General features: G+C 38.4%; 1 protein-coding gene and 1 long non-coding RNA gene across 7 annotated transcripts in view; one reads left to right on the top strand and one right to left on the bottom strand.

Annotated features, from left to right (window-relative positions):
• The window catches only part of LOC149575320 (putative receptor-like serine/threonine-protein kinase At5g57670), an 89,124-nt gene that overhangs the window by 14,472 nt on the left and 56,676 nt on the right, over positions 1–17,976 (bottom strand). The window contains exons 10-12 of one of the 4 annotated variants that reach the window (XR_016360150.1): positions 15,856–16,005; positions 15,508–15,657; positions 14,832–14,952 (exon numbers count right to left, since the gene is read on the bottom strand). Coding sequence is in view for 2 of the 4 variants with exons in the window: in XM_089815093.1 (XP_089671219.1) it covers positions 15,511–15,657; positions 15,856–16,005 (297 nt within the window). In the remaining 2 variants the exon portion in view is untranslated. Of the gene's footprint in view, positions 1–14,831; positions 14,953–15,133; positions 15,658–15,855; positions 16,026–17,976 lie in introns of those variants that run through there. The other 3 variants (XM_089815093.1, XR_016360151.1, XM_089815092.1) reach the window with 3 other exon arrangements.
• The window catches only part of LOC149575321 (uncharacterized), an 88,302-nt gene that overhangs the window by 21,234 nt on the left and 49,092 nt on the right, over positions 1–17,976 (top strand). For 2 of the 3 annotated variants that reach the window (XR_016360154.1, XR_016360153.1), the window contains exons 2-4: positions 13,208–13,258; positions 13,372–13,916; positions 14,208–14,274. This is a non-coding gene — a long non-coding RNA (uncharacterized LOC149575321). Of the gene's footprint in view, positions 1–13,207; positions 13,259–13,371; positions 13,917–14,207; positions 14,441–17,976 lie in introns of those variants that run through there. The other variant, XR_016360152.1, reaches the window with a different exon arrangement.

The following is a 17,976-nucleotide window of genomic DNA, read 5'->3' as shown; positions in this document are numbered from 1 at the left end:
CGGCTTGTTAGGAAGCCTTGTGTGGTAATCTAGTCCAATCGCTCCCAAGTTCTACTTGCATTTCATCCTTCTGCTTGTACTTCAAGTTGGGTTGGAAGATAGGTGGTAGTGTGAAAATCCTAAGAGTATCCCTTAGGATCATTGCACCAATGGAGGTAGCGCTGCTGCCAAGCTTTCATTTGGTTGGATCCCCGTCCATTTGTTAATTTCTTCATTCATAGGAGTAGTAGTAGAGCAGTAAGCAATTAGTGGTAGGAGTAGTTGAAAGTGAAGTGATCAAGGAGAAAAGGAACAAGTCAAGCAAAGCGAAGTACCACCAAGTTATCTTCGAATGAATAACATAAGCTTGCCTATGTGATTAACCAACAAATCACATTAATATAACTGAGTTAGTATACACAAGTGTAAGTAACCTTGGAGTTTTCTCATGTTCTTCATGAGTATTTACTTTTCAAGAGAGGGTTGAGTGTTTGATATTCCATATCAAGTATTCAATTGCTATATGTTATGTAGTGGTACAAAACTGACATCAACAAGTCTCTGAAACAAGAGCTTCTTTAGACGGATGAAACCATAGGGAAAATATTCTTTGATTAAGTATCGTTGGAGCTCACTGATGACGAAGGCTTTCTTCTGGTAAAAAGGGTGCCAAGAGGAGTAAGGGATGTCCTGACAGGCATTCAATTTCTTCTGAAAACATTGAGAAGAAAGGATACCAGTAGATTCGAAGAAAGGACCCTTGAAAAAAGTGATGTCTAGGATCACAGCCAAAGAGGGATTAATCTTGATTTCTGGAAAAAGACTCTGATAAGCAACAAAATACTTGTACAGAGAGGCCAGAGAGCCACACCAAATACCAAAAGCATTGTCAATAAACTGCTTGTAAAAGAACAAAGGAGAGATGTTTACAATTGAGACAACAAGTTCTTCAAGATGGCACAGAAATAGGCAGACATAAACCACAACAAGATTACTGCCATAGCGGTTCCTTTGTTCTATCTGTAGAAAACAACATCAAACTCAAGGAAATGGTAGTGCAGAACCAAGTTGGCAAGCCTCATAATTAGGTCGATTAGTCAAGGGTCAAGATTGTGTACAGAGAAGAAAGCAGTAACCATAGATTTTAGGGCATGAAGTCTTGCATCAATGAGGATGCTAGGGTGCAGAGATTCTACATCAAAATTGAAGAGAATGCAATCTCGGGGAAGACTGAGGGTCTGAAGGTCTTGTAAAAGAGATAGGGAGTCTTGAAGATGGTTTTTTTGGAAAAGTAGAATAGGAAGGAGGAAATGCAAAAGTTTAAAGGCTGGTTCGAGAAGATAACCATAATAGGAACAGATTGGTTTGCCAACTAAGATAGGTTTGTGGATCTTAGGAAGTAGGTAAAAAGCACAAGGTCATGCTTTAGAAATAGGAACTTGTAACAAAAACTTTGCAACATACTTAAGAAAAAAAAAAATCTTTAATGATCTTGAAAAGGATGGAATGTATTACCCTCCATGAAATGTCAGAGACAATAGCATAAACAACAGGATCAAAGAGCTGATGGAGAACTTCATCTTTGCACAAGGATTTGCTTAAGATAACAATTCCTAGATTCTTATCAGCAGGCTTGATAATGATGGAGTGGTCTCGACGAAGATTCTTTAGAGCTTTGAGAAGCCAGACAGGAAGCAACGACCGAACCTCAAAAGATGAGGAATGAATTTGATCCAACAAAATTTGTTCACCCTTGTGCAAAATTTCTTTGAGCTTGAAATTACAAAATCATGCAAAGGCTATTGATAATCTTGTTTCTAATTTCTCCACCTCTCTGAAGTCTGCTATCGAGCAGGTCACTGCACAACCCTTCCTTGGATCTTTTTCTATTTCTTCTAATTCTTGGCTTTCGTCTACCATGGATCTCTTTGAATCGAAATGCAATAATTTCTTACTAGAGAAAGTTCTTAAAAAGAATGCACATGATGCTGCTAACGCCTCCAGACAAGATGCTCGCAAAACTGCCATGGCCAAAGTTGATTCTATTTCGGTCGAGAAATCTATTGCCGAGGTTATCAATGACAAGCTCTCTCATAAGTTCAACAATCTCCAAAATGGGATTAAAGAACTCCACTCTTTTTTTTCCTGACAAGTCTTCTTAGAAAAAGAAAGCCCCCAGCAATCAAATGGCCCCAGCTCAAAAAACCCCTTCTCAACTGAATCAATCCAGCATCCAGAAGATGAAGCAACCCAATGCTCCACAAAAAAATCCACCCAAGTTTCCCACACAGCCCACTTAGCCCAAATAGCCTGTTCATAATTGACCAAAAACAGGGATCATTCCAGGAGCAACTCCCAGATGAGCACTTTGAATGCCTCTGGGCTATGATACTCAAAATCCCCATCCGCCTAGAAAAGAAGTCGCTCTATGCAATTTGCTGAATTGCTCATCTCTTCCACTCCTGACACTTCAAATCCAGGATGTGGCCACAATCGTCGACGGGGTCATAGGCAATCCAAGAAGAGTAATTTGAATCACAATGCTTTTGCCAACGATTTTGCCTAGGCCTTTGGGGACCTGTCACGGACTCGTCTCGCTTCTCTCTCTTCCTTTTTTCCTAAAAGATGACCTTTGAAGTTGAGAATAGAATCTCCAATTTGGCGATTCACAATTTCTCCTCTAGACCTCTTTCATATGATGAAAGAAAAGTGCTCGGGCTAGGTTTGAAATTCATCCTCCGTCCTTTGCTGATGACAGTTGACCTGTTGAAAGATGAGTGTCGTGATTTGGCTAGAAAATTTTGGCTTCATGCCTTTTTTGGTCCTGAACATGTTACACAGACCCCTACTTCCTCCAACACTCTCCCCTTCTCTGGTGTTTTCCCTTTTAGTTTCAAATCTTTGAATACTTCCTAGAATCCTCCATTTTGTAGTTTCAAGCTCGAAGAAATTTTGCACAAGGGTGAACAAATTTTGCTGGATCAGATTCATTCCTCATCCTTTGGGGTTTGGTCGTTGCTTCTTGTCCGACTTCTCAAAGCTCTGAAGAATCTTCGTCGAGACCACTTCATCATTATCAAGTCTGTTGATAAGAATTTGAGACTCATTGTCTTAAACAAATCCTGGTACAAAGATGAAGGTCTCCGTCAGCTCTCTGATCTTGTTGTTCATGCTGTTGTCTCTGACATTCCATGGAGGGTAATACATTCGATCCTTTCCTAGATCATTAAATATTTTACCTTTCTTCTTAAGGATGTTGCAAAGTTTTTGTTACAGGTTCCTATTTCTAAAGTATGACCTTGTGCCTTTTACCTGCTTCTTAAGATCCACAAACCTATCTTAGTTGGCAGACCAATCTGTTCCTAGTTTGGTTGTCTTCTCAAACTAGCCTCTAAACTTTTGCATTTCCTCCTTCCTTTTGTTCTTTTCCAGAAAAACCATCTTCAAGATTCTCTGTCTCTTTTACGAGACTTTCAAATCCTCAGTCTTCCCCGAGATTGCATTCTCTTCACTTTTGATGTAGAATCCTTGCACCCTAGCATCCCCACTTATGCAGGACTTCTTGCCCTAAAATCTATGGTTACTGCTTTCTCCTTTGTACACAATCTCGACCCTCGACTAATTGACTAGATTATGAGGCTTGCCGACTTGGTTCTGCACTACCATTTCCTTGAGTTTGATGGTGTTTTCTACAGATAGAACAGAGGAACCGCTATGGGCAATAATTTTGTTGTGGTTTATGCCTACCTATTTCTGTGGCATCTTGAAGAACATGTTGTCTTAGTTGTAGACATCTCTCCTTTGTTCTTTTACAAATAGTTTATTGATTGTGCTTTTGGTATCTGGTGTGGCTCTCTGACCTCTCTGCATGAGTATTTTGCTGCTTATCATAGTCTTTTTCTAGAAATCAAGATTACTCCATGTGTCTTTGGCTCTTTGGCTGTGATCTTGGACATCACTTTTTTCAAGGGTACTCTCTTTGAATCTATTGGTATCCTTTCTTCTCAATGTTTTCAGAAGAAATTGAATGCCTATCAATACATTCCTTACTCCACTTGGCACCCTTTTCACCAGAAGAAAGTCTTCGTCATCAGTGAGCTCCAATGATACTTAATCAGAGAATCTTTTCCCTATGGTTTCATCCGTCTGAAGAAGCTCTTGTTTCAAAGACTCCTGGCTTGCGGTTATCCTAAAAAACTTCTACTTCTATGCTTGAACAAAATACACACGAAGGACAAGTCAGTGCTTCTGCATTGAGTTCACACTCGAAAAATCAGAAAGAGGACCCCACTAAAACGATGAACTTGGGGGCCACCCTAAACCCTACACTTTATCGGCTTTGCCAAGAAGATCCCATGCTCTGTCACATTCTTGCACCATAGATTTGTTGCTGCAATCCGAGGCGACTTGGTTCCTTCTCTGAAGCAATTTTTTTTTCTGGTTAAATCTTATCTATCTACTCCGTTGTCACTTTCAACTTGACATTGGGACCCTTACAACACCCAATGCATGCAAAACAAGAAAGTAAAGCACGCTCACCTTGGAGAAGCACTAGGATGGGTGACCTCTTGGGAAGTCTCGGGGGATTCTAGAAAGGAGCGGACTCTCAAAGTCTGATCTTTCTAGAATTCCCTATGTCAGATAGATTTGAATTTTTTAATTTTTTCAGATTTAGCTTTTTTGGAAAATAATCTTGCGCCCTTTCTAGGTCTCGGATTTGTAGAATCCTAACGGTCATGTAACAACCATCTTTCGAATGGTCATGTAATGACACTTTCTGGAAGTTTCTACTTGTGTTTTTATTCTCCTTCACATGTATATTTTTCCTTTGAGTTCAATTGATGAGGCTTCAATAGGCAAAACTAGTTTTGAACAAATTCAATACAAAATTCATGGCTTTCTGCTAATTCTCTATGTTTATATATATATATATTTTTTAATGTTTTTGTTCCTCTGCTGCTAGTGATTCTCATAAAAATTTTAAGTCCTAAAATTTTTATGTTCCAAAATTTTTTGAGTCCTAAAATGTTTAAGTCCTAAAATTTTGAACTCCAAAATTTTTTGAAGTCCTAAAATTTTTAAGTTCAAAAATTTCTAACCCTTTTAGAATCTTTAGTTGGGCTAGCAATACCTAGTTTCGTTCTATCGACCTCTTCATTCTGCAAAGGAATCAAGGAATGCTTCCTGCCATCTTTCTCAATTGTAAACACATTTTTGACACAGTCATGCACGGCCTTGCAATCATACTATCAAGGTCTACCAAGTAACACATGGCAATTGTTCATGTCCACAATATTACACAACACTTGATCCTTATACTGCCCAATCTAGAAATCAACAAGGCACTGCTCCCTCACTTCCAAAGTGTGTTAACCTCGCAACCAGCCAATCCTATAAGGATAAGGATGTCTCACTCTCTTCAAACCAAGTTTTTTAATCATCTCCTCAGCAATAAGTTTATCACTACTACCACCATCCACAATCACATTGCAGACTTTACCACGAGACTTACAACTAGTCCTGAACAAATTACTCTCTGACAAGATTCCCGTGTCCTCTGACCAACTAATACTCGCCAAGCCAATAAACTCTCTCCTTGTTTAGGTTCATGGTCTTCAACCTCATTCACAATAGTTGTTCTTTTGTCACCAACCTCAAAGCATACTGATAAGCATCCTCAATCGAAGAAATATTCAGCATACCAACCTCATCCTGAATATTGAATCTCAAACCATTAATGTACCGAGCTACCTTCTCCTTTGACAATTCTCTATGCCTAGACCAAATAGTCAAATTGTAGAACTCCTTGGTATAATCTTTCACAGTCATATCCTTTTGCTTCAAATTTTGTAACCTCTTAAACAATTCAAGTTCATAATCAATTGGAATGAACTTAGCCTTCAATTTAGTCACCATCAAGCTCCATCTAGTGATCTTCATTTCACCTTCTTCTTCTTTGTCTCTTTGCAGTTCCTTCCACCAAAGAGTAGCATGTCCCTTCAACTTAGTTGTGCCAACCTCACTCTGAGCGGATCCTCAATACTCTCAAGCTCAAAGTAATCTTCCAATTCACCAATCCAATCAATCAAGTCGTTAAGATTCAAGGTACCTGAGAAATTAGTAACCTCCATCTTATGCTTCAACTTCAACTGAGATCCAAGTCTAGCAAATTGACCAACCCTATTTCCCATAGGTCTCTCTACACGATCAATTTTGTCCTCACCATTCGATCTAGAAGCTGCAAAGTCTTCAACAACTTCTTCATAACCATCTTCAGGTACCCTTATGCTGAGGTACACCACCTAGAGCACTCATAATTTCAGTTATCATGTCACTCTTCATGAATGCAATCTCAGATTTGAATTTTGCTCTAATCTTTTCCGAGATCCTTTCCTCTACAACATCACTAAGATCATCAATTGGCTTAGGGTCCAATCTTCTTGGAGGCATCTTCCAAGATTTTTGCAAACCCTCCGAAATAAATCCATAACCTCAGGAACAACCTTCGCTCTAATACCACTTGATGTAGTGCAAGGTAGGAGAATCCCCAAAGGAGATGTCCTAGCCCCCAACAAATAACCACACAATGGAAACTCAACAACAATGCAAGATTTGAAGTCAAATCACCATAATTTATTCTGCAAGATCCCTCAAGATCCCATCTTAACCCTAGCTAGTCCAAATCCACACTCTGGTAGAAACCTCCAAGGAAGATCAAAATTGGTGCTCGCAAGCTCACCAAGCAGTCTCCTTATTTTCTAAGCCTTAGCTACTGGCCCTTCTCAAAATTCACTCTTCTACCACCTCCTCTTCTCCAAGATGGATGAATAATGACTAAAGACTTCACCACAACCCCTAATTATAGCAACCTAAACCACAAGTTGATCGAGTAAGCTACAAACTAAAGATCCCTTACATAAAATACTTGAAGAGCCACAAGTCGGCCTCTAGTAGAAATTAAATACCAAATGCCTTTAAAGGCTTACAATACTTATTAAATACATCAAAACTAATTACCCAAGACCCAAATAGGTCCACTCAACTCCACTAAAATCCCTTAATCATGCAGGATAGCCAACTACCCCAAGACGCTCCTGTAGCACACCAGGTCCAAGTATTTTTTACTTTTTGTTGACGATTTCAATCTTAAAATGTGGGTGTATTTCCTTTGTAAAAAAGAGGTGTTTGTTGTGTTTCAACAATTCAAAGCATTTGTAGAAAAAGAGTCTGGTCAACATATTATTACTCTTAGAACTAATAATGTGGGAGAATTCGGTTCCTCTACCTTCGCCCACTTCTGTGAACAATGTGGCATAATGTGCCAATCAACATAACCCTATAACCCTTAACAAAACGGTGTCGTTGAGCATCGAAATTGCATAATCAACGAAATGGCCTAGTCAATGCCTGAACACAAGAGTGTTCCAAATAAAATTTGGGCTAAAGCTGTCCATACTACCATCGGTCTTCTCATTCGCTCTCCTACAATGTTGTCAATAAGCATACCCAGAAGAGACCTAGTCAGGCCGGAATCCCAAAATCAATCATCTGAAAGTTTCTAGGTCCATTGCCTTTGTCTAGATTTTTGATGATAAATACATCAAATTAGATGCCAAGAGCCAACAACTTATGCTAATTGGCTACAGTGATAATCACAAAGCCTATCGCTTGGGTGACATAGAGATTAATCTCATCTTTGGTTGTCATGTGGTCTTTGATGGAGAATGTGTGCCATTTCAGTTCTCTCCTCGAGTTATGGTTTAGATGATTAGTTTATCAAAACTTTAGACTTGGGTTTTGTCTTCCATTAGGTCCGTCCAATGGGAGGGCTTTAGCTAATAAGGCTCCACGTGTTCCTATTGTTGCCTCTCTGCTAGTTCCTTCTCTTGCAGACTAACCCAGACATGCAACCACACTACCTAATTTTCCTCAATTCATCTTATCTTTTGTTTGATGATGGTGATCCCATTATACTTGCTTCTGATGTTGGCACTTATACTCTCTAGCCTTAATGGGGGGCTAAGACGATTAACGATCTTCATAATGATGAGCTTATTGAGGGTAGAACTACTTGGAAGAAGAGCAAACCTTCAGACTCTGTCAAGTTTTCTCTAGTGGCCAACATTTATAGTGTATGAGCCTCAAATATACACAAAGGCGAAAGGGATACCTAAATGGGAAGTCTTGAGAACAATACAAAGGTTCAAGTGTCTTGATTGCACCACATGATGCTCTCGCGAAAGAGACGAGCTGTGCTCCGACAATGGAGATGGTGGACCAAAGTGTGAGAAGGTGTAGAGAAGGGTGGTATGATCAACTGTCCTTGTAGCAATAAGGCCTCTTGTTGCACTATCCCGAATGTAGACTGAATCTGCAGTGAACTCAACTGTCTTCTCTGATCCACTGTGTGTAATTTGATACATCGAGAGAAGGTTTGCAGATAGAGATGGAAAATACAATACATCATTGAATGTGCCATCCTGAATGCGAACTGAACCTTTCTCGCAGATTGTTAGGGCAATGTTATTTCCCATGAGAATATAAGGAATGGGAGAAGCCTCAATAGAGGAGAAGACCCCTTGAGAAGATGCCATATGGTGAGAAGCACTTGAATCTAGTATCCAAGGGACCTGGGAAGGGAATGCAATGGATGCTCGTAATGCATGACCCTGTCGAAAATCCAGTGTAGATGTCGAAGAGATGGAAGAAGACTGAAAGGTAGACCCTTGTGAGGTAGAAGAGGATGGAGATGAAACAATGCTCTTCTGAAGAAGAGCTTGCAAATTTGCAATCTGTTTCTCATAGCCATCAAATCTCTTCTGAAAACAATGTGACTCATCATGAGGTCCCTTCCGACAATAGGAATAGGTAGGAGTCTCAGTCTTTCTTTTTCTCCTCCTTAGAAAAAGATGATGAACCAGTAGAGTGTTGAGAAGAGGAATCTAATATCTGCTTCAGCTTCAGCTTCAGTGTATCTTGAGGTGATTTGGCAAGCAATGCCTGTGACTGTGAACCTGTAAGTGAATCCATCTGAGTGAGCTTGGACTACTCATGAGTTAACCTGTCACAGAATGTCTCAAAAGAGGGCATAACATGTCGTGCACCTAGAGCATCCATAGTGGAGTAGAAGGTAGAAGTGAAAATTTGATAAGGACCTCGAAGTTTTGAGAGTATCAAAAGATACACTTATCATCTGACTTTGTCTTTCCAACAACCTGGAACATAGATTGAAGAGACTTGAATTTCATCAAGAAGTCCTCAATGCTGGTGAATGATTCAGGAACCAAGGAGGTAAACTCAACATCTATTTGTAGAATCTTGAACTGATTCATTGTGCGAAATAAGGTGGAAAACTTGTCCCACATAGCCCTGGGTGTAGTCAAACCATCCAGGTGAAATAGTAACCCATTTAAAATATTCATTGCAATGAGGCCCATTGCCTCATCCGTCTTATTGCGCTGCATAAGGAGCTCATAAGGCCTTTGTAGAACTGGTTGAGCCGCATCGAGGCATGACCATAACCCCTTTGCCATAAGCAATCTGGTCATCTGTCCTTTCCAAGTATGGTAGTTGTGAGGTGTAAGGCAGGCGACATAAGAGTCCGCCATTGAGAGAAGAAGACAGACGTAGAAGGGTCGATTCTGAAATGAATTACAGAAAAGAAAATGCTCCCCCCCACAACGTATAAATATATCTCTCAAAAACCAAAGAAACAACTATTGGAAGCACAAAAAATGAGAAAAAAAACTTGGACGCCAAATGTAGAGAGGGAGGAAATTGAAGCCTCTACTTCAACGCCAAAAATGGGAGCTCAAACGGACTCTGAACGAAATGAAACCAACATCATTGTCTCCACCTCGAAACTAGTTTTTCGACGCTTCTTTCAGATCGGAAAAAGACCTCCACGTGCTCACGTTATGGCCAAAAAACCAATTGCTGCTCCAAAAAAAAGCTAATTGGAAAATACAGTCACAACAAAAAAATTGACAACCGTACGGCTGTCAACTGGACGTCACTGGGAAAAAACCCTGCTGTTGGAATGCTAATGTCAGCAATCGGAAAATGACGCCATCATGCCTGAACATGACCTTATTAGGGTAAAAAATTGGTGCTGGAAAAATGACGTGGACTACCAGGAAGCTGATGTCACGCCTGTGTAGGGGGGGTCAAAGGCAGTGGATGGGGGGTGGTGCCGTGGAGGAGGGTGGCGGTCGGTAGTGCGGTGGTGGCCGGGTTGCGGCTGCGCTGCCTGTGGAGGTAGTGCCCAAGCCGAGCGCGGGAGGTACTGCGGCAGCACCAGGGTGGTGTTGCGGTGGCCGTTGGGTGGAGCCGCTGTTGTGGCCACCCAAAAAAATTGCAAAAATCGTACGTACGGCCCTTTGGGAGGCCAACAAATTTTTGCTTGATGCTACAGTGGCCAAAAATTGAAAATTTTATACAAATTCTAACTGTAACGGGCCTTCTGAGCGCAATGGTAGCGTTCGTTTTGGCCCAAAGTGAGCCCAAAAAATGCCCTCCTCCTGATTAAAGGAAAAAACTTCAAAAAAGCTGGGGTTTCTGACTCCAAATTGTGGCTTCAAAAGTCTTCAAACCAAGAAGCAGCAAGGACGCTCTGATACCATGTAGAAGTTGTGAAAACCAATTTCACAGATCTCCAAGAACACTTGCAGGAAAATAACCTGTATTGAAGAGAAACCAGAAAAGGAAAAAACAAAGCTTGGAAAATCTCAACGATGTGAGAGCGAAATTGTATTCCAAGTTATGAAAGCGAAAAATACAAGAGTTCAACCTTAAAGGTGAACGAAACCCTAAAGGGAAATAAAACTAGGTTGCGCAATATAATTAATATAAAATATTAATTATATGCACCTAAGAGAGCTTAAGTAACTAGAGTAATAAACAACTTAATTAATTAAATTAAGACGATCTAATTTATAAGTGTAAAAGAATAATTACTCTAACAGGAAGAAGTAATGAAAATTGAGCATCTTAGTTTGTTTAAAAATAACACTTTGGTTTTGTCAGATCTTCCTTTAGGAAAGAAACCCATCCGATGCAAATGGGTCTCTAAAGTCAAATACAAGGCCAATGGTACTTTAGATAAGTACAAGGCTCGTCTTGTTGCCAATGACTTCTCTTAGCATGAAGGGATTGATTATGAGGAGACATTTGCCCTGATAGCAAACATGAGCACCATCAAATTAGTCCTAGCCATGACAACTCTATGTGGCTAGAAGGTACATTAAATGGATGTCAAAAGTGCCTTCCTCAATGGTGATTTATAGGAAGGAGTGTACATGACGCAACCTCCTAGATTCAAGGTTGTCAGTAAAGAACACCAGGTACTCAAACTAGTGAAAGCACTCTATGGCCTCAAATAGGCTTCTCGGGCATGATACATGAAATTTGGTAATTACCTCACAGATCAGGGATTCCAAAGGAGTCCTTTTAACTCAAATCTATATGTCAAGACTATTGTTAGTGACATCATTCTTCTAGTTATTTATGTTGATCTGATCATCACTGACAATTCAATATCTTTGATTCAAGAAATCAAACATAATTAATGGCAATCTCTTGACATGACCGAACTTGGGCTTCTACACTACTGCCTAGGTATCGAGGTTTGACAATAGTTACGTGGGATCTTTGTCTCTAAGTCTAAGTATTCTCGGATTTAGGTTGCCAAATAAAAGATGTAGGACTGCAAACCTACTTCTATATCTATTGAGTTTGGTCTAAAGTTTTCCGCCCAATCTGGTTCCTTTGTTGAGAATAAATCCGTATTGAGGCAATCAGTGAGCAATTTGATCTATCTCGACTTGACCTTAGCTTTGCAATGAGTTCAATATCTTGCTTCATGATAGCTCCTACTAAAGATCTTTAGGTTGCAATGAAGCGCATAGTACGGTATGTTAAGGGCACACCAGATTTATAGTGGTATTTATGAGAGATTTTGATGCCATGTGATGTTTGTGGAGGTAAATGATAGATTGATCATTTATAGTTTATGCTCTTGTGGACTTGGGGATAGAGTAACTTTTTACAGTGCATGTGAGGATGATTATTGTGTGTTGTGTGTAGTCATAATTATATGTGGGATATTTATGTCACTCATTGTGCTCTATTTTTTGACGTTTTAGTACATTTGGGTATTCATGGATTTTGTGCACACATTTGAAAGGGTTGCACAACGCTTATTGCATTGAGGCATTTGTTTTGCATTTGTGCGATGTTGGTATTGTTTTCTTACCTCATGGATTTTAGTTATAGATAGTTTATTGTGCTTGAGCCTTAATGTAGATTTATTTATTAGCAATGGAAACATTGCTCCAAGTTGATGATTTCATTGTAGCAATAGATCACTGGTGCATGTGCATTGTGAATAATGCTTTTAGTGTTATTGTAGTTGTGCACAATTTGTTCTAGGACGTGCACATGTGACCTATATTAGAGTGGTTTTGATAGGATTTGGATTTTGGTGTATGATGAATGATGGAATTTTAATGATCATGGTTAGTTAACTCACTTTTATAACTGGCAGCTGGGAACTTGCATGGATAGAAATGGAGTGTGCCAGTAACATCGATTGTATAGATGTTTTGTTTTTGGACATTGCATGTCTCCAACCATTTACACATTTTTGGATATAGTTCTTGATTCCCTTTAGTTTCAGGATTTGCATGAGACAATGCATTTCGTGGTTTGGTGTTGGTTGCTTTCATTTTTATGGTGTGCGAGGTTTTCCAAAGTTGGGTTTGGTTTATGCTATTTGTTCTGCATTTGTTTATTTGAATTTTGAATGGTTAAGCAAGAAAGTACTACACATGAGAGATAGCAGGCACATGTGTAATGAATTGAAGTCTGCTTGTTACTGTTGGAGCTTTTGCAGAGAGAAGGGCTGAGAGCTTACTGATGTTGTCAACCATTGTAGAGCCAATCATCTGTACTTGTAGGATTTTGAAGATCAAATACATTATTTGCATGAGATAATGTTGCCATCATATTTGAGCCATTAGAAGATCATTTACAATTCTAAGCAATTATTAAATAATTTCGCATTCAGGAAATAATTGAGTATTGTAAAATGCAATTGGTTAATTGTATTGATAATTAATGGTTGCTCAATTAATATTTGTTATAAGGGAGGGGCTTGCATGCCCTAAATAAATAAGCCTTCTATTCAATTGAAACTTGAGTTGATTAGAGGATTGATTCTTTTTTGTAGCGAGTCTGAGGAGAGCTGGGATGCAGGAGGAGTGAAGATCTACTTGGGCAAGTGAGGCCATGATTATGTATTTGCAATGTGATAATGGAAGCTTCCAAGTATTGTGTGATATCTTCATGTGTTCTTGGTGTTGCAACTATATGTTTGTGTGATCTGCTTGGCAGGACAAGCATCGGATATACAGATCCTTTTGCCCTTCAAGCAAGAAGGCCCTGGGGTTTGCTGCCATGGGCAGATTGGTGTGCAGGCTGCAACTAATGCTGGCAATTGAGATCTGAGTGTATGTAGGGAATATTTGGTACCAGGCCATGCGAGGAATGGAGATGAAATTGGAAATAACTAGCACCACTCATCTTATCGACCTTCAAGGGGAGGAAGATCCCCTTGACATGCTGATTATTTGTTGATCTCTAGTTTATTTTCTTGTTTTGTAAAGGCATAATGTTAGCTTTGATTTTATTATGTAAACAGTAATGCCTTTGACAATCCATGAGCCATAATGCCTAGACATGGAGCAGTCAACATCTGGCTCACATAATTGACTAGTCATATTATACTTTTTAGATTTATTTGATTTTTGGATAATTGGCTCTAGTTTCATTCCAGGCTAATATTCATCTACATATAAGCACTAGGTAGTTAATTTTCAGGCATCAAGAATGCTTTTGGGAGATTGGGCTTTCAAAGCAGCTCTTCTTTCATTCAATACGTAAGTAAGTATTCAATGATTTGTCATCTGCTCATCTACATTTCTGATTTCAGATTTCTATACTTCATCTAATCTGGTATCAGATATTATGTAAGTCTGCCATTTATTTGATCTGCTGTTGATGTTGGATAAACTTGCTATTTGTTTCATTGAATCTGTACGGTTGCTCTCTTACCAAATATATAAACATCGGAACACATAACATGTTGTGTATGTCTGTTATCATTTGCCCATTATGGCTGAACAGCTTGGCATTCTGACTACATTTTTCTACTTCCTTTATTTACATAGCATGGAATGCTGAGAGGAAGAGGACATTGTGATCATATCAACATTTTGAGCGAAAGATAATGTGAAGGTAAAGTTCTATTTGTGTGATCACCAGTTCTTTGTTTATATCTATTGTTATCTCATACATCATATGGGTAGCCATTTGAAGCTGGCATCTATTCCTGGCTGGGTGCATTATGGAGCTCCCTTACAACTGTCAATTGAATTTATTAATAAACAATAATTTCACCTGATCTAGTAGCATTTTCACTTCTGAGTGTGTGGTAACAAATAAATGCATAAAGTTTTCTATGTTTCAGTTGGTAGTAGAGGCACATAAGCCATTTGGCTTGAAATTAGTATGGATGGGTTGTGCATTGTTAAGAGAGCACTAGTGTTTGCTTGGAACTCTAGGATGTTTAACATTATATATGGGAAGGGGAACATTGCAAAGCTTGGGAACTCTAGGTTTCTTATCTTCTCACTAACCTCATCTTGGTAGGCAGCTCATAAAAGCCACTAGTGACAGTAGTGTGGCTTGTTAATTTTCATGTGTTTTTGATGACTGTATCACTATCATCCTTCTGGTTATACATAAGTATGAATAACATACATAAATTTGTAAGAGAATTAATATAGGAATACCTCATTTCAGAACTTCTGGTGTAGGTTTATGGACCTATGAATGGCAACAGCAAGAGTTTCCCAACTTTTGGCGAATTTCAACTAGAAGTTCGTTCAAGGTCCAGTAATCTGGATAACTTGCCTGGATATTTCAATAAAAGAACAGCAACAATTTGTTGGAACTTGGTTGTGTTGGATGAAAAGGTTGATGAACTATAAAGTATTTAAGGTTGCCCAATAATGGTATATTACTTTATGCCTTTTCTAAAGGTAGAATGGTTGAATACCTCTAGGTTAATATCCTATGAACACAAATCAATAACTTCTATATAATTGCAAACTTTGTTGCTATATTTCTTTCCATTGTCCAATACAAAAAAACACATAGTATTGTCATAAAAATTCATACAAAATTCTATTTACATTAATGATCAAAGGTAACCTGTCTTTTTTCCTCTAATATATATTGCCCTAACTGTACCTAAACTTACATTTATATGAATAGAATAAATTATAATTATTTTACACAGACAAGAAATGATCTCTTAATGTAGTTTTCATTTGATTATTTGGTGGACACTCCTATTGAGAATCGTTTGTTTTGAAGCATTAAGTTCTCTCTCTGAGTGTAGAACAAGGCACAACAGGGCACACTAATCACCAATATCCAATTTGAGATGGTACATTGACGGGTCACCTATTATGAGGGACAACTACTTTGGAGTCTTTGGCTGTACTCCTGTTCATCAAAATCTGTGTAGTCATCAACTTCATCTCTCTTAGAAGCTGGTAATCTCCAGCTTTCTAGTAGCTCTGGGCTTTGCACATCTGTTAGCAGCTGCAGCACCTGAGAGAAATGGAAACATCATTCCAGGATGACCAGAGAAACAAATTTTCTTTAAACAATATAAAGCCACATTCCCCTTTTGAAGACTCTCAGGGAAGGTTCTTTAGAACCATTCTTGGGAAGATATATGCCTTGTAATGGCTACTGAAAATCTTAAAAAGGAATAGAAATGATTCTGATTTTTTCTGCATTTCTCACCTCACTCATGGACGGGCGCCAAATTGCAGACTGCCTTATACAAAGAGATGATGTAAGAACCATTCTTTGCATTTGATGGATATCATATTGACCGCCAAGTCGAGGATCTGCTAGCTCTGAAATGTTTCCAGACTCCAGGAGAGGCTTTACCTACACCGAATCCAGCACAGCTTAGGACAGAATGGTTGTATTAGAGATATCTATCTGAAAAATAGTTAATTTATTTTCTTTGAAGCTGAAAAAAAACTAAGCAAAAGTGAATTTAAATTGCGATACGAAAGAATTAGGTTTTCTAGGTTCTCTAGATAGCGAGAAAATGATTTGGTTGTTTCCAATTTGCTTTGTATTTTAGGTAGAAGGAACTAATATAAATGTAGGTTATTTCAGCTTTAGAGATAGAAGATGGAGTTTCTCTTCAAAAAAATGCAAATGCAAATGGTCATTTTGAATGGCCCTCAACATGGAGACCAGGCCTTCAAAAAGATTCAAGGGAGGAAGTTGAAATGGGACAAAAAGTATTCTATAAGGAAAACTGGGAATTAAGACAAATTCCTCACAGATGATGCTAGGTGATATCTTTGAAAGTGGAATTCTATGCCAGTTTATAAATTTTGATATATCTGGCAAAACTAAGGTATATGAACTCAAATTGGACCACAAATGGAGAGAGGTGATATGCTACACTGGCTAATGGAATAAGTAAAAGAAGGGATTGGGCTAAAACAGCATTGGTCAGTATAGATTTGATAAATGAAGTTGTTTAAGTCCTGGCAGAAAGTCAATGAAAAGATCACATTCTATAACCATAAGATTAATCTGGTTATTACATATATTGACCATCAACACCTTCTATAGTAAACTTATTTACATAATACCATATGATAATTCACTTTTGGGTAAATTCCAACATCTAGTAGCAAAAGGGCATGAAGATATGGAAAGCTTATGTATGTACTGTTGATGAGTGTTTTGTGACACTTCTCACCATAGAATAAAATATCGAGTATTCAATCTTCTTGTGGACAAGGAAACCTCAAATGCAAAACAATATGAAACTTTTGTGATCAAATAAGGTAACCATAAGGCTTAAACTGCGAACTAGTAACTTTGCATTGGATATAAACTCTGTTTAAATGATGTACTATTCTAGTAACACAGTAAGGGACACAAACTGTTCCTTTTGAATTTATCAACTTTCCCTCAAACAATGAATGATTTTTCAATGTGAACACATCAGCTAATCCTAACAAGCGGTTTTAAATAAAATGCAAAAGAGACGAGTTTAGGAATCTAATCTGATTCTAACAATGTAAGAAATTATCTCTGACTTAGTGAAACCCAACCAAGCTTTGCTTTCCCATGAGAAAACAATGATGCAAAGGCGATACAATCTCCCAAAGGAATGCAAATGATTTTCAGATTACTTATACACATCAACACCACAAAACATGTGAATTGATGAGCATGAAGAAATTGAAGTTAAGTTTTTGAAACGAGTTTATACTAACCATGTAATGCAACTTGCAATTAACAAATTACAAATGGTAAGGACATAAGGGTTTCATCATAAATCAACAACAATGTTTTCCATTCAACTATTCATCTTGATGTAAATGAATCTATGCTTACTGAGAAGTAGGAAACCATGCTAATGCCTAAAACAACACAAGTATTTCCCAATCTTCAATGAATTTGTAATTGTTTTGGTAGTACCTCAACAACAATTTTGACAATGATTCTCTTCTTTGTCTTTGAAAATGAAATGAGCAAGCCTTTATATAGAGCTTTCAATTACAAAAAAAGGTCCAAACCAGAGTAGTTGAAAACTCCTTTGCCCCTCCTTGGGTATGCATATCCCTGTATTTGTATCTGTATCCGATCAGATACAATATGGCATGGATATACATCGAATTCCCTATCCACAGATGCCAAAAAATCTAATTTTCCATCTCTGTAACTCTATTGAAACAAGGATCCCGCCTTGACTATCTTGAGCCATTCCTCTCAACTGAATACAATCTTCCACTACCTTCTTGAGGATTTCCTTCCTCAACATCAATGCATAATACCAACAGAGAAAACCATAGGCTTGATTTGCTTCCGTTACACCTCCTTCTACCA

Source organism: Cupressus sempervirens, chromosome 2 (assembly GCF_028749045.1).
Source record: "Cupressus sempervirens isolate cs-2001-9-10 chromosome 2, ASM2874904v1, whole genome shotgun sequence".
Lineage (NCBI taxonomy): Eukaryota > Viridiplantae > Streptophyta > Pinopsida > Cupressales > Cupressaceae > Cupressus > Cupressus sempervirens.
The sequence above is the reverse complement of the archived record's forward strand: the minus strand, read 5'-3'. Positions and strand labels throughout refer to the sequence as shown.